The sequence below is a fragment of the Catharus ustulatus genome, chromosome W, assembly GCF_009819885.2.
Source record: "Catharus ustulatus isolate bCatUst1 chromosome W, bCatUst1.pri.v2, whole genome shotgun sequence".
Classification (NCBI taxonomy): Eukaryota; Metazoa; Chordata; class Aves; order Passeriformes; family Turdidae; genus Catharus; species Catharus ustulatus.
This window is the reverse complement of record NC_046261.2, coordinates 10692882-10709431: the sequence shown is the minus strand read 5'-3', so window position 1 is coordinate 10709431 and position 16550 is coordinate 10692882. Positions and strand designations below refer to the sequence as shown.

At 44.9% G+C, this 16550-nt stretch overlaps 1 protein-coding gene across 1 annotated transcript in view; it reads right to left on the bottom strand.

Annotated features, from left to right (window-relative positions):
• Window positions 1-14128, bottom strand: part of LOC117005053 (transmembrane protein 161B-like) — a 70319-nt gene extending 56191 nt beyond the window's left edge. Inside the window, exons 1-2 of the mRNA XM_033076282.1 lie at window positions 13281-14128; window positions 10334-10431 (exon numbers count right to left, since the gene is read on the bottom strand). Coding sequence (XP_032932173.1) covers window positions 10334-10431; window positions 13281-14128 — 946 coding nt within the window. The remainder of the gene's footprint in view (window positions 1-10333; window positions 10432-13280) is intronic.
• Window positions 14129-16550: the final 2422 nt, after the last annotated feature.

Here is a 16550-nt window from a genome sequence, read left to right as displayed (position 1 = left end):
ACTAAGGATTGTTCATCAAACCCCTGTATGCCTTAATCACGGAAGGGAGCAGGGATCTTCAGTGGACAACAGAAGCAACTCAAGCCTTTGACCAACTAGAGAAGGCTCTTATGTCAGCTCCAGACCTGAGACTTCCAGATGTGAGTAAGCCATTTTTTCTGTTTTCTCACGAAAAACAAGGGATTGCTCTGGGAGTACTAGCACAAGACCTGGAGCCATACCGGAGGGCAGTTACCAACCTCTCCAAACAGCTGGACACGACAGCCAAGGGGTGGCCAGGGTGCCTCAGAGCTGTTGTAGCAGTGAACATCCAAGAGGCATGCAAGTTCACCCTAGGCCAGAAGATGACTGTGCTAGTATCCCACACAGTGTCTGCAGTCCTGGAAGCAAAAGGAGAACATTGACTTTCTCCACAAAGATTTCTAAAGTACCAGACCATACTGGTAGAACAAAATGATATTGAAACTGTGGTAACTAACATTGTGAACCCAGTTTCTTTCCTCAGCGGGAGTGAGGAAGAACCAGTGATCCACGACTGCCTGGAGACCACTGAAGCCACCTACTCCAGTGCCCGGATCTGAAGAACACCCCTCTTGAAGACGCTGAGAGACCTGGTTCACTGATCATCAGCAGAAAAAGACATGCTGAGTATGTGGTTACCACATGCAGACCATTGCCACCAAACACCTCTGCGCAAAAAGCTGAAATAATTGCCTAACCTAGACCTTAGAGCTGGCAAAAGAAAAGAAATCAGCATTTATATAGACTCAAGGTATGCATTTAGAATAACCTATACACACAAAACTTTTTGAGAAAAAAAAAATAAAAGAAGACTGCTGAACTCACAAGGGAAGACACTAAAAAGTGAGCTCAGAATTAGAACAAGGAAATATGCTGGCGGACAGAGAGGCAAAAGACGCAGCCAAAGGTGAGGTACATTAATTCCAGATAGAAAGATCTCCATTGAAGGTAAGCCAATATATAACAAAAAAAAAGGATAAGAAACTTACTAAAGAAGAAGTTATTTATAACCAGGAGGGGTGGACTGTAACAAAAAAGGAAAATTGTAGTACCTTTCTACTTGTTGTGGTCATTAGTGCTAAAATAATATGAGAAAACACATTAAGATATAGATGCCCTATGCAAAAGATAGAATTCTAGCAAAAAAATTATAAGGTACAGTAGCACAAGTATCTTGTCAGTGTGGTTTTGCCTCCAAACTAATCCTAAAAACTTTCCAAAGCCTAAAGTTGGACAAATTAAGAAAGATTGTGAATCTGAGCAGCAATGACAAATTGATTTTACAAAATTGCCCAGGAAAGGGGGGTAATGCTACCTATTAGTATTAACAAATACCTTTTCAGGATGGCCAGAAACCTTCCCTACCCAGACAGTTAAGGCATGAAAAGTGACCAAAGCACTGTTACAAGAAATAATACCATGCTTTAGAGTCCCAGTCACTATATCTTCCGATAGAAGGTCACATTTTACATGGTGGCCATAAATAAACAACTTAAAGAAATTGGAAAATATGTGACTAGAGCCCAAAGCAGATAATTAGATAAGCCAGTACATGATATACAACCTAGGAATTAAGTATATGTTAAGTTTTTTTGCAGAGAAAACTTTGGAACCACAGTGAGAAGGACCATTCCAGTCCTCGCCACCTTCATAGCGGTCAAGATCAAAGAACAGAAAGCTTGAATCCATCACCCCTAAGTGAAGAAAACTTCTGAAGAAATTTAGAAGATTGCAACAAACGACGGAGACCTGAGGCTGAAATTCACCAAGAACAACAAGTAATAGACTTAAGTTACCATGGACATAATGTGAACATTTGTGACCCTTGTGGTCATTACTATACAATCCCTACTCTCGTAGGGCTTTTAGCAAAATGTTAAGGGTCACAAATGCAAGTATGTGAGCAGGAAAAAATGTTTAAGGTATGTAAATTTGCATTTGTAAAAATGAGTTCCATGAAGTTCACCATCCATCTATGGAACTCATCCAAGTTGGTCCTAGATGCTGTGATGCTTGAACATGTGTCCTAAATTTAAACTTAAAATTGAAGAGTGTGCAGCAAAAGGTTTACAGTAAATTCACGAATACAAGTCGCACTGAGTATAAACCACATCTCTGGGTGTTGGCAAACATTTTGGTTTTTGTCCATAAATAAGCCGCACCCGAGTATAAGCCACTCTGTCGTTCGCAGTGAGGACCCGCGTGCAACATAGTTGCCAATTAGTAACAGAACCGCGGGAGGGCGGGGTTTACTGACTTGGCTCGGGCTGTGTAGGCTCGGGCCGTTCGGGGCTGCCGACGGGGTCAGGTGGCCCAGTCCGGTGCTGCCGCTCGGTGGGGCTGCTCGGAGGGATCGCTCAGGGCCGGTCGCCACTGCCACTGGGTTCGGCGCCGCCGTTCGGGGCCGACCGCCACTGCCACTGGGCTCGGGGTCGGTCGCCGCTTGGCGCCGCCGCTCGGGGTCGGCCACTGCCGCCACTGGGCTCGGTCACCCCAGCCCGGCACTGCCCCGTGGTGGCAGGCAGCGACGGAGTTTCCCCCGCTCCTACGGTGGCGGTGGCCGGCGGGGACGGAGCTTTCCCGCGCCCGTGGCGGCAGCGGCGGGCCAGGATGGAGCCTGCCTGCTCCTGCCGCGGCGGGCGGGGATGGAGCACCCCGCCTCCTCCCCGAGCCGCGGCAAAGGCGACGCGGGGCCCCCACCGGTTCTCTCCCGGGCTGCGGCAGAGGAGGGAAGGAGGGAGCTCTCCCGCCTCTCTCCCCACCCCCTGTGCTGCCTGCAGGGATCCAGGCTCCACCCGCGGCGCAACAGAGTAGCAATTTGTAACAATCACGAAATGCCGGCTTTGCAGCTGCTCAGCTCGGCTCGGCACTCTGCCTGGCACTTCTGAGGTTGTAAATGTCAGAAAATTATTCACATATTAGCCACTCCTGAGTATTAGCTGCATTTCCGGTTTGGGAGCCAAATCTTAGTCAAAATGGTGCGGCTTGTATTCGTGAAATTACTGTAATCTTGATTTTAACATCACTAAATTGAATTTGACAAATCAAAGCCAAACAACTCCACTAGTGTTAAAGAAGATTGTAACAATGTAAACTCTGATTATTTCAAAAGAAAAAGAACAAAAATTGAACCAGAAATAGGAATGTAAGTAAGTGCTTCTGCCATTTGGTCAGAATGTGTCCCATTTCTCAAAACTCTTTTTATGGATTGTACTGATTAGACTGCTTAGCTTCAAAGTTGTAGGCCTTCTAGTTTTAAGAAAAAGAAAAATTTCACTGAGATATTAAGAATGAAATTAAGAGTTTTAAATACAATAGATTCAAAAGTGTTAATGAACAAATTTGTTGTGATGGAAAGTAATTTGGCTATATTATAGCAGTCTTTGCAATATTTTTGTTAGCATTAAGTAACAATTATTAGAATTAACCAAAATATTACCAGAATAGGAAAATATAGAAGAGCGAAACCGAGAAGTAATAATTAAAAAAGAGCTTCAATCTTGGTAGGTCTTAGTACTAAATCATGAAGGGACTGTATTATACACTTCTGAACATAAAATGTTCAAGGCATGAGAAATTAAGAGAAAATGGCAAACCATTGACCTAGAGCCCTGTTCTATGAAGATATGTGAAAGAACTTTAGAATATGACAAAATATTTGCCAGAAAACAAAACAAAGCATTTGCCACTTTGAAATGCATCTAACCAACCAGACAACTTCACTTGTGTATATAAGACAAGACTGTGTCTGTCTCAGAACAGCATGTCCCATCATAATGATAGATGACCAAACCGTAGATGAGACTCAATTCAATTCATGTGTTTGCAATTTTGCTAAAATTAAAAGATGTGACTTTTCCTATTGGGCACCTGTAATATCACATCAGTACATAAAAGCAAACCTGGTTACTGTGCAGAAAATATTGCCTGTGCCTATAGGAATGAACTTAACCCTAGTCACTCAGCTACTGAAACATCAAGAATTAAGAGAAATTTTAAAGGAAATTCAAGATGCAGGGAAAATTACTCTAATCACGATACACCATGACACGAAGACCATAAAAGGAGTTTTCAAACGATTTGAAAAACACTTGTCTCATCATTAGTGGGATGCACTGTTTGGATGGTCACCAACTGCAACCAGTCTGCTTAATGCCTTAATTCATCCTATCATGGTGTTGCTGATTTTAGTTAGCATAAGTTTGATTTTGTCTATTGCAATGCTTGTTTGGAATTGGAAGATACTACAGCAAGTGGCAAATTTGGCATCGCTATCGAAGGCATATGACTTGGTCTTAAGAGATCGTCGCCATGCGCCTTGGATAGATGAAGATGAATCCCCATATTGAGTAAAAGAATTTACTCATTTCAAAGGAGAAGTGGGGAATGAAACACTAATCTTAGAAAAATTAAGATTTTAGTTAAACTTAAATAATTGATTGATCATCTGTCATCTCATGTTTACTCAGCTGTGCTTACAATGGGAAAAGACGAAACTGGTAAGCAGGCCTGAAGAAGCACGAACAATCGCAACCAGAAACCCATTCTTTGAAAGATTGGAATATCCCCAGAAATCATTTGTATTGTCATTAACAGAAAAGGGTTGAAAGTTCAGGGTGAGGAAGACTCGCCTTACTTCCTCCTTTTAGGACCCCTCCCCACAAAAACGACCCCAGACTTAATTCAAGAAGCCAACCACGCATGCTTAATAGCCATTCAAGCTAATTACCATAGGAAGCAGGGATGGGAGGGGCTGGTATTATGAATATGTATTGATTTAAACCTTTTGTCAATAAATAGACTCTGTGACCACCTGTAATTTCGCAGTGCCTATTAGGGGGCTACCCCACGCTACTGCCCAGCGCTGAATAAACATACCCTTTCTAACTTTAAATTGTTAGAGAGTCTTCTGTCCGTCACAGTTGAGTATCGGTACTAGACCAATACTCATATTTTGGTAAATCATTTCATTCAGTAACCTCTTGTTTTAACCTGAACATCACTCTTCACCTCTGTTACTTGATACTGGATTACCACTCAGCAATTTATAAGGTTACAGTGTTTTAGTATTTCATCATCTCATCTTTTATGCATTAACCTGCTAACTTAAAAAATCATGTCAAATTTAGAACTCAAAATCAAGATTAAAAAAATATTTATCCACTGAAGTCTAGCTACAATTCTACATAAGTTTGATTCTCTGTTTCAGACTAAAAACTCATTGACAATTATATAATGTACTAAATATACAGTAATTTCATGACCATAAGGTGCACCGGACTATAAGACGCACCTCCAGGAGCCAGTAAATTTCGCAACTTTGTACATTATATAAGGCGCACCGGACTATAAGGTGCACTTTTTTTTTTGCAGCGAGGAACCGCACCGCGCGCAACAAAGTAACTAATTAGTAACGGAATCCCGTGATCGTGGAGTTTACTGGCAGGTGCACAATTTGCAAACACTTTTCACAGATTGGCGTAGGCTTTCAAAGGCAGCCCCAGGTGCCCTCCCTGTGCAGTGGGGCCTGGCACTCCCGCCCGCCCCCGGTTCCGACTGGCGCAGTTCGGCACAGCCGCGGGGCCGCCTCCCCCTTGCTACTCCGTGTTGCCGCTGTGCTGTTCCCCCTCGTGGCTCCGCAGAGCCGCCATGCCGTTCCCTCACTTGGCTCGGCGCTCCCGCCGTCCCACCTGTCCCCCGCAGCTTGGCACTGCCACCGCATCATTCCCCCTCGCGGCTCTGTAGTGCTGCCATTCTGTTCCCCCTCGTGACTGTGTGGTGCCACCTCCCCCTCGGGGCACGGGGTTCCCGCGGCACCAGGGTTGCAGCGGCTCGGGGGGGGGGCTGCGGCTCGCAGCGGATTAGAGCGGCTGCAGCTCGAGGCTTCTGCGGCAGCCCGCTCCCTCCCTCCCCGCACCGCCCCAGCACTCCGGCAGCCCCATGCCACTCCGGGAGCCCTGTGCCCCCTTGGCGCTCCGGGAGCCCCGCACCCCCCCGGGCTTTTCCCCTGTGCCGGCGCAGCACCGATTCCGCAGGCTTTCCCCCCCCCCCCCGCCTGGGTTGCACCACAGAGCTTTTCCCCCCATGCCCGGGCTGCTCCGCAGCCGCCAATTTTCCCTCCACACTGGCGCTGTCCCGATGCCGCCAGGCTTGCCCCGGCCCAGCGCTGTCCCGATGCCGCCACCGGGCGGACTCTACTCGGCTCGGGACTGTTGCAGACTCGCACTTCCGGGTTAGCAAATTTCGCAACTTTGTCCATTATATAAGGCGCACAGGACTATAAGGTGCACTTTCAGGTTCGGGGGAGAATTTTAGTCAAGAGGGTGCGCCTTATAGTCGTGAAATTTCTGTAATTGCTTCCTCTTTTTCTTTAAAGAAAACAAACTTAAAACATTAGTGGTTTGTTCTTCAAGATTTTGATAGCATCTCTTGTATACCAGTAGCTCATTGTGTAAACACCATCCTAAACATTCTGGGGTACATGCTGTGTTCCATGCAGGTTGGGTGATTTAAAAAGAGAGAGTTTTTCTTTCTCCCATAGATGCTAGGAACTGCAAAGAACAATTCCTGACAATGACGTTCGGTCTGCTCCTCTGCATTGGATTTGAGTGACAAGGATTTGCTATGGGGGAAGCTACGGGGATGGTTTCCCTGAGAAGCTGCTAGATGCTTCCCACATGTTTGACAGAACCAGTGCTATCTGGCTTTAAGACAGACAAAATTGAGCCCAGGAAGAAGGGAAGAAGTGGGAGGTGAGATATTTTAAAATTTGGGTTTATTTCTCATTATTCTACTTTGATTTGATTGGCAATAAATCCAATTAAATTCCCCAAGTCAAACCTGTTTTGCCCATGATGGTAATTGTTGAGTGATCTCTCCCTGTCCTTATCTTGATCTACAAGCCTTTCATTAGTTTTTTTTCTCTCCCCTGTTCATCTTGTTACCAAACAAGTTATATTTGTTTAAAAAGGAATCTATGCAACAGTGGCGGAAAATGTTGGGACCAAATCAACAAGAGGGGAGATTTAATCTGTGAAACACATAGCAGCTGACAGGCAAGCTCTGGGTGATGTCCATGTGTTAGAAACACAAATTAATGTTTAGAGCTTGCCATGCTTCAGGGCTCTCAGACCGGGGGAGGAAGTTAACAAAGCCTGAAAGAGAGATTTCTAAGAACTGGACACCAGGAATGCAGACTTTATAGACTACAAGGACATTTTGCAGAAACTAGAGATAAAGAAGAAAGTAAAAAAGACAATTCAGCAGTTGTACTGAAACTCCCTATCTGGGAAAAAGACAATAAAAATATTGAAAATGTGGACTAATTAGCATGAGAAGTCAGAAATCATTAACCAATAGAAGAGAGAATACTAATTAATAAGAGAAGTATGTACAGTAATTTCACGATTACAAGCATGTCCGGGTGCCGGCAATGTTTAGGTCTTTGTCCATATATAAGCCGCACCGGATTATAAACCACACTTTCGTTCACAGGGAGGACCCGCGTGCAACAAAGTAACAAATTAGTAACGGAATCGCGGGATCACTTGCTGCTCTGCGGTGCCGGCGGAAGGGAGGCACGGACCCCACTTGCACCCGTGGCGGGAGGGGGAGGGAGGCACGGAGCCCTGTCTCCACCCCGGGCTGCGGGGTTGGCAGGAGGGAGCCCCTGCCTCCCCCCCTGCACTGACAGTAGCATGGAGCCCGCCTCCACCCACCTCGCAACAGAGTAACCAATTTGTAACAATTGCACAATCCCGGGTTTTACTGGCAGCTACTCGGCTCGGCACCTCGTCTTGCACTTCCGGGTTTGGAAATTTCAGAACTTTTTTCATATATTAGCTGCTCCTGAGTGTAAGCCGTATTTCCGGGTTGGGAGCAAAATTTTAGTCAAAATGGTGCGTCTTATAATCATGAAATTACTGTAACTTTTAGCCAATGGGTACTAATTCCTTTGTTTAAGAAAATGTATAAATAGTTAAAAATTTTAATAACGAGTGTATATGATAGGTGGAGCAATCCCCATGTACCTCAGTGCTGAATAAAATAATGTTGACTTTCTAACCCAAAAGACTGGTTGGAGAGTTTATTTCCTGATTTTTGGTGACAAGTTGAGGAGGGTAGTGAGAGAGTCGCTTGGTGGGCACCTGGGGCTAGCCAAGGTAAGCCCACCACAACCTTCTCAAACACCATTTTACATCAATGAGGTTTAAAAGTCACAGAATATTACTGAGTATCTGTCTTTGAACAACAAGATATCTGTTGTCAAAAATGTGAAATTGATTGAACTCAGGTATTTCAATGAAAGTCTAATATTTAGTTTGAAATACCTATTTTGTTAGAGTTAACATATATTTGCATATATAACCTTTTAAAGATAAATAAACCCTACACTGTACCAATATCTACAAACTGATGCTAGTTTTAATCTTGGGAAGGCCCATAAATATTGCTTGAAGCAAATAACACTAATTAAGAATTGTGAATACTTTGCTTACATGCAAGTTTTAAAAAGCTGTGCATTTCTGTTACAGGTCTTTTCATCACGGTCCTGGATAATTTAAGCTGCAACATCTGCTCAGCACTATGTTTGCTTGCTTGCTTTTCGTCTCTGTCTGTATGCACACAATGCATGACTATAAAAATGTGGCTAGGAGGAGAATATGTATCACATGTTCTATTGGGTTTGCGTGGCCAGGTTTTGGTATCAAGGGGACTATAGGCAGGATGCACCACCACACAAATAGAACCAATGTCAACCAGCTCCAAGATGGACCCACCACTGACCAAGGCCAAGACAATCAGCTATGGCAGTAACACCTCTGTGATAACATATTTAAGAAGGAAAAACTGCTATTGCGCAGAAACCATTGCAGCCATAGAAGAGTGAGAACATGTGAGAGGAACAACTCTGCAGACACCAAGGTCAGTGGAGAAGGAGGGGCAGGAGGTGCTCCAGGCACCAGAGCTGAGATTTCTCTTGTAGTTCATGGTGAAGACTGTGGTGAGGCAGCTGTGCCCCTGCAGCCCATGGATATCAATGGGGGAGCAGAGATCCACCTGCAACTTGTGGAGGAGACCCATGCCAGAGCAGGTGGATGCCTGAGAGGAGGTAGTGACCCCATGGGTAGTCCATGTTGAAGCAGGTTTGTGGCAGGACCTGTAGACCTGTGGAAACAGGAATCCCCACTGGAGCATTGCACTTGTGACCCCACAGGGTACCTATGCTGGAGCAGTCTGTTCCTGAATGACTGCACACTATGGAAGGGACCGACACTGGAGAAGTTCATGGAGGACTTTCTCCTGTGGAAAGGACCCCACACTGGAGCAGAAGAAGAGTGTGAAGAGTCCTCCTCCTGAGGAGGAAGCAGCAGCAGAAACAATGTGTAAGGAACTGACCGCAATCCCCATTCCCCATCCCCCTGTGCAGCTGGGAGGGAGGAGGGAAAGAATCAGGAATAAAGTTAAGCCCAATAGGAAGGGAGGCATAGGGGGAAGGTGTTTTCAAGATTTGATTTTATTTCTCATTATCCTACTCTGATTTGATTGGTAACAAGTCCAATTAATTTCTCCAAGTTGAGTCTGTTTTGCCCATGATGGTAACTGGTGAGTAATCTTTCCCTGTTCTTATCTTGACCCATGAGCCTTTTTGTTATACTTTGTCTCCCCTGTCCAGATGAGGAGGGGAGTGATAGACCAATTTTGGTGGGTAGCTGGCATCCAGCCAAGGTCAACCAACCACAAACAGAAAAATTGGTTGTGTTTAAGGAGTCAAAAATTGCCATTTCTAAAAAAGCCTCTTAACTTTCAAACAAATGCAGTGCATTTCTGCGGTGTTACTTTTTGTTTCTAAATATTTTACTTCAAAATTTCAGAGGTGTGGGTGAAAGAACTATATTTCGGTGCAACAGTGCATTTCCTATTTTAGAAGAGCAGAAAGTATGTTTCAACCTCTGCCAGTTACCATTTTCTTGTAAAAAGCTATTTTTACATGTTTCAAAGACACGGAGTGATGTGATCCTTTTGATGTTGTCTCATATTGCTAGGGATGCCTATTGCAGCAGATGTGCTTTATGCTGGATTTCAACTACTTATCATTTTTCTAATACTGCTATTACGATGTCACCCATGGAACAACAGAGATTTAGGATTAAATTTTTCTCTCACATTCTTTATAATCAGTTGTACTGTTATTCTTTCATTATATATTGAAAAAATATTCCAGTATTTATTGCAAATAAACACTTGATAGAAAACAACATCAGGATACATTTGATATAATATGCTGTTGTTTGATTCCATGTATTCTTACCTATAGTGTCCCTTTCAGTCACAGACTTTGTTTCCAGATGAAGATCAAAGTCTTTTGGAATGGTTAGGGGCTTGTTTTCAATATGACTGTTATGTTTTCTGTTTAAAACAAACAAAAAAACAATAAATAAAGCACATACAGATACAACAAAACTAACTTCTTCATTATATAATAACATTTCAAATTTAAGTAGTATGCAGACCATTTCCCCCCCACATACAGACATTTTCATCTACCTAAGTAAAAACATTAATTCAAGTTCAAGTAAGCACATATCTTGAGAAACAACTAGGTATGTCAGTAATTATTATCTTTATCTTGCAAGCTGATACAACACCCTGGCCATGCCCCGCTCCTCAAATACTCTGCAGAGCTGGCCTGGGGTGCTATCATGTAGAACAGATGAGATATTATAGGCTCTTAATCTCAGCAGTTTAATTCTTAGGCTTCCATGAGGGCAGAGAAGGAGAAAAAGAGATAAAAAGTTCGGGGGGTTTTCTATGGGTCAGGAAAAGGGGAGGGGATATTTCTTGGCTTCTTTCCAATAGGAATTTAGGGGGTCAGTCCATTGGTCTTGCAGGGGTTACAGGGTTAAAGGGACATACCATTATTAAAGCATCAGGGTACAGGGTTACAACATCTCATCCTTTTTTTGTTTAAAAGAAGAAAGAAGGATATTAGGTTATTCTGGATACAAATTATGATCTTTCCCACCACTTGGAGTTAGTAGGAGCCTTAGATTGTTTCAGGGTTTTCATCTCCATATGGCTGCTTTCCACCTCCGATTCATCCCTACGATGCGACAGGAACCGTCGGTGAATAAAGCGTAACGAGTTTCCTCTGCTGGCAGTTGGTTATATGGCGGAGCTTCTTCAGCCCGTGTCACTGGTTCTTGTTCCTCATCTGTGACACCAAAACTTTCACCTTCGGGCCAATTTGTAATTACTTCCAAAATCCCAGGGCGATTCAGTTTTCCAATCCGGGCGCGCTGTGTGATAAGGGCAATCCACTTGCTCCATGTAGCACTGGTGGCATGGTGGGTGGAGGGAACCTTTCCTCCGAACATCCACCCCAGCACTGGTAGTCGGGGTGCCAGGAGGAGTTGTGTTTCTGTGCCGATCACCTCTGAGGCAACTTGGACTCCTTCATAGGCAGCCAAGATTTCCTTCTCTGTTGGGGTGTAGTTACCTTCCAACCCCCGGTAACTCCGACTCCAGAATCCCAGAGGTCGGCATCGAGTCTCATCAGGCGCCTTCTGCCACAGGCTCCAGGACAAACCATGGCTCCCAGCTGCAGAGTAGAGCACATTCTTTACATCTGGTCCTGTCCTGACTGGGCCAAGGGCTACGGCATGAGCAATTTCTTGCTTTATCTGGGCAAAAGCTTGTTGCTGCTCAGGGCCCCAATGGAAATCATTCTTCTTGCGGGTAACCATGTAAAGAGGACGCACAATCTGACTGTACTCAGGAATGTGCATCCTCCAAAAACCTATAGCACCTAAGAAAGCTTGTATCTCCTTCTTATTGGTTGGTGGGGACATAGCTGTGATTTTGTCGATGACATCAGTAGGAATCTGACGCCGCCCATCTTGCCACTTCACTCCCAGGAACTGGATCTCCCGAGCAGGTCCCTTAACTTTACTCTTCTTGATGGTAAAGCCGGCTTCCAGGAGGATTCCGATGATTTTCTCTCCTTTCTCCAACACTTCTGCTGCTGTGCTCCCCCACACAATGATGTCATCAATATATTGTAGATGTTCTGGAGCCTCACCCTTCTCTAGTGCAACCTGGATCAGTCCATGACAGATGGTATGACTGTGTTTCCACCCCTGGGGCAGACGATTCCAAGTGTACTGCACACCCCTCCATGTAAAGGCAAACTGAGGCCTGCACTCTGCTGCCAGGGGAATGGAGAAAAATGCATTGGCAATATCAATAGTGGCGTACCACTTTGCTGCCTTGGATTCCAGCTCGTACTGCAGTTCCAGCATGTCCGGCACAGCAGCACTAAGTGGTGGAGTCACTTCATTCAATGCTCGATAATCTACTGTTAATCTCCATTCCCTTTAAGATTTACGCACAGGCCAGATGGGGCTATTGAAGGGTGAGTGGGTTTTGCTGACCACCCCTTGGCTCTCCAGCTCTCGGATCATCTTATGGATGGGAACTACAGCATCTCGAGTTGTTCTATATTGTTGGCGATGCACTGTGGAAGTGGCAATTGGTACCTTTTGCTCTTCTCCCTTCAGAAGTCCTACTGTAGTTGGGTTCTCAGACAGTCCAGGTAAGGTGTTCAATTGCTGGATCCCTCTGTCATCACAGCTGCTATCCCAAATGCCCACCTGAATCCTTTTGGGTCTTTAAAATACCCCCTTCGGAGGTAATCAATGCCTAAAATGCATGGGGCCTCTGGGCCAGTCACAATGGGGTGTTTTTTCCATTCCTTTCCTGTCAGACTCACTTCAGCTTCCACCAAGGTAAAGTCCTGTGATCCACCTGTCACGCCAGCAATAGAGACAGATTCTGCCCCCACATATCTTGATGGGACAAATGTGCATTGTGCACCAGTATCAACTAAAGCTTTATACCTTTGTGGTTCCGATGTGCCAGGCCAACGGATCCACACAGTCCAAAAAACACGATTTTCCCTCACCTCATCCTGGCTAGAGGCAGGGCCCCTCTAAGCCTGTTTATCCTTCTTTCCTTGGGCACATGTTTTGGAGGTTCCTTCAAGGGGATCGGACATGTCATCCTCATCATCATACTTGGCAATTCGGCTACGGGCAACTGGAGCTGCTCTCCTTTTAGTGGAATTTCCTCTTTGAGTCTTGCCTTCCTTCAATTCATGCACTCGTTGTGCCAGAGCAGCAGTAGATTTTCCATCCCATCTCCTCATGTTTTCTCCACAATCACGCAGGAAGAACCACAGCTCAACCCATGGGGTGTACCTTCTCTCCCCATCGGGGGAACGTCTGTGTTGGATACCAGGACCTCTAATTGGTGCAGCCGAGATTTGGAGGAGGTCCTCCTTAATCTCATTCCTGAGTCTCTTATGATTCTCCTCTATCTTGTCTTCTAATTTCTGCAGACGTGTTTCCACAGCTGCGATTCTGGCATGTGTTGGACCATGTACAGCATCTGCATATGCTCGGAGCTTCTTTGCCATATCGAGCACGGTCTCATCCCTCTCATCCCTCTTCATTATTGCCAAAGCAGAAGCGTATTCATGTGGCCCAAGTCGCACAAGTTTTCGCCACATCACAGATGTACATGGTACCAAGTCTGGATTCCTAGATGTTATGTCATCTGAGAAGATAATCTCTGCCACTGCCATTTCTCTCAGGCGTTGGATCCCTTGTTCTATAGTCTTCCACTGCGTCTGCTGCATATAGAGATCGTCTGCACACAGGTATCTTTGTGCTACACTGTCCAGGACCCGTGCCCAGAGGCTGTGAGGGTTAGTCCCCCTCATCATTCCTTGATCGATGACAGGATCATGTGACAGGGATCCCAAATGCCTCACTTCAGTGCCGTCCAGAATTGTAGCCTCGCCTGCAGCATCCCAAAGACGGACCAACCAACTAATTATAGACTCATCAGGTCGTCGAGTGTAATCCTTTCTTAGACCACGGAGGTCCTTTAGGGAAAAGGATTCAATATTGGCCTCTGATCTTGTACCAGTTACTTTGACTCCTGGTTTCATGTCAGGGGGCACTGAGGGTCCTTCTCCTGCATCCTCATCATCATCATCATCCACTGGTCGATTGGTCTTGTCTGTGGATTTCCCACTTCTCATGCTAGTAGCAACAACCATTGGTTGAGGCTTACTGTCTGGTTTAGCTGCTGGCCTTGGACCTGGGATGTTGGCTGCAGCCTGAGTGACTGGGATAGTGGTTGATTTATCTCCCTGTCCCCTTTCCTCTGCCTGCTGCCCTACAGTATCTAGCAGAGTGCGATAAGCATATGCCAGGGACCAGCTCACTGCAATGATCTTTTCCTCCTTGGAGTTATCATGGCATTTCTCTTTAAGGTATTTTGCCACCTCATCTGGGTTCTGAATTTGTTCAGGGGGAAAGTCCCAGACTATAGGATCTGAAAATTCCTTCAAGATTTGGCCTATATGTTCCCATTTCCCACACCACTCAGGATTCCTCACACTTTGCTCTAATCCTAAATCAGGAGTCCCATCAGCCCCTCTAGAAATCTCAGCTCTTATCCTATAGAAGCTGCATACTGTATAAAGAAAGGTTACTACATTAAACAGCAGAAAGATGGTCTCTTTAGCAGTCAAGGGAAACTGAACATACTCTAATAGGAATGTGAAAAATTCAGGGGAGACGAAGGAAAACAAAGACTGAAAAGCCTCATCCCCTGCTTCTCCTCTAACAAACTGGGCACATAAGCATAACCATGAACCATACATTCCTGGAACAGACTCCAGCATCTTTATAAACCTCCTACAAGCCATTACAACTAAGCCCAGCCCAATGGATATTCTGGTCATTGCCCCCCTGCTGCAGAAACTGCGTACTAGGGAAAACACCGGAGCTATTTCTGGGTGAGAAAATAAACCCAAGGACCATAGAGGTATTAAGACCTCAAAAAACCCTAAAGAGCAAAAATACATGCAAGCCTCCACCCCCAGAGACATTATAAATTCAAACAACATTATTAGAACGAAGTTTTTTCCACTTTCTCTTGCCCACAAAGTTGGGCGCCAAAAATTTGTCCTAGTTTAGGGCAAATTTAAAAAAACCCAAACAAACCAACCCCCCAAGACTCCTCCCCCACCACTGGGTTCGGGAAAGAACTTCCTCAGAGGAATAAAAGTGGAAAAAACCTGTTTATTAATTAAACAAAACACTCCCAACACGAGAGAGGTAAATTAACAACCCCTGATGACAAACAAAAACTTTTTCACCGGTGTAGGAGGGTGACAAGCTCAGGAAAGTCTCTCCTGTAGGTAGCGTTAGTTTCCGGGCAGGATGACTGCTGCAGGTCTCAGCTTTGCAGGGTTCCCGGTGTCCCTCGGTGATCCAAGTCCGGTCCAAACAGGTTTAAAGAGTATACAGAAAAGAAAAAGGGAAAAGAACAAAGAACAGTCCACAGAAAGAGATTGGACTGCCTAACTAATAAGCAAAAACAAACTAAAGCTAGCAGAAGCAAGCGGCATGCGGAGGCAGCAAAGCAGCAAAGCAGCAAGCAGCAAGCAGCAAGCCGCAAGCAGCCAAGCCAAGCCAGCAGAGCTAGCCTCCCAAGCACAGACATGGGGGAGGGGAGTCAACTGATAAGTAGACTAAACAAACTTTTGCTTAAACAGGACACACGATTGGGGATACAGGCCACCATAACGTCACCCCAGGACACAACCACAACCCCAAACTATGAAGTATCAACCCCCTGGCTTACCCCCTTTCCCTTGCCATTGTTTATGCTTTTTGGGTGCCGGTTGGGTGTCCTTGATTCTCTAGCTAGCAAGGGATTGTTTGGTCCAACTACCCAGTGAAGAGAACTTACTAACACCTAACATGAAGTTTCAGAATTACACACTAAGCAGCAGAGAATCTGAAAAATATAAAAGCTAAAACCCAAGACATCAACATAGCAAAAATAAATATGGAATACAATGCACATTTCTGGTGTTACTCAGGACAGAGGGGAACTGAGACAGTGGTTTGATGGACACCTGGCAGTTAACCAAGGTCAACTGACCACTTCCTCCCAGGTTCATTTTCACATAGCTGTGGGTTTCACCTGGGGTGAAACAGACAGGCTTTCAATGTGCAATTAGTAGGCTTGACATTAAAAAAAATCCATACTTAAGCATCAAAGTTAGTATTCCATTGCATAAAATCTTATAATCATAGAGGCATTAAGGTTGGTAAAGACCTCTAAGTTCATCGAGTCCAGCCATTACCCTAAGACTGCCAAATCCACCATAAACCATGTCCCTAAGTGCCACATCTTAAATACATCCAGGGATTGTGACTCAACCACTTCCCAAAGCAACCTGTTCCAACGCTTGGCCACTGTAAAAAATGAGATTGGCAATTTGGAATTTTTTAGAAGTTTAATAAAGGATCAAATAACCAACGCTGGGGTGCCCTTGGTTTTTGGTCAGAAAGTACGCCAGTAAATTTGGACAGTGTGATCAATATACTTTTACATTACTGAGGTACATACATATTCATGTGCTTCATACATTATTCAGACATTCT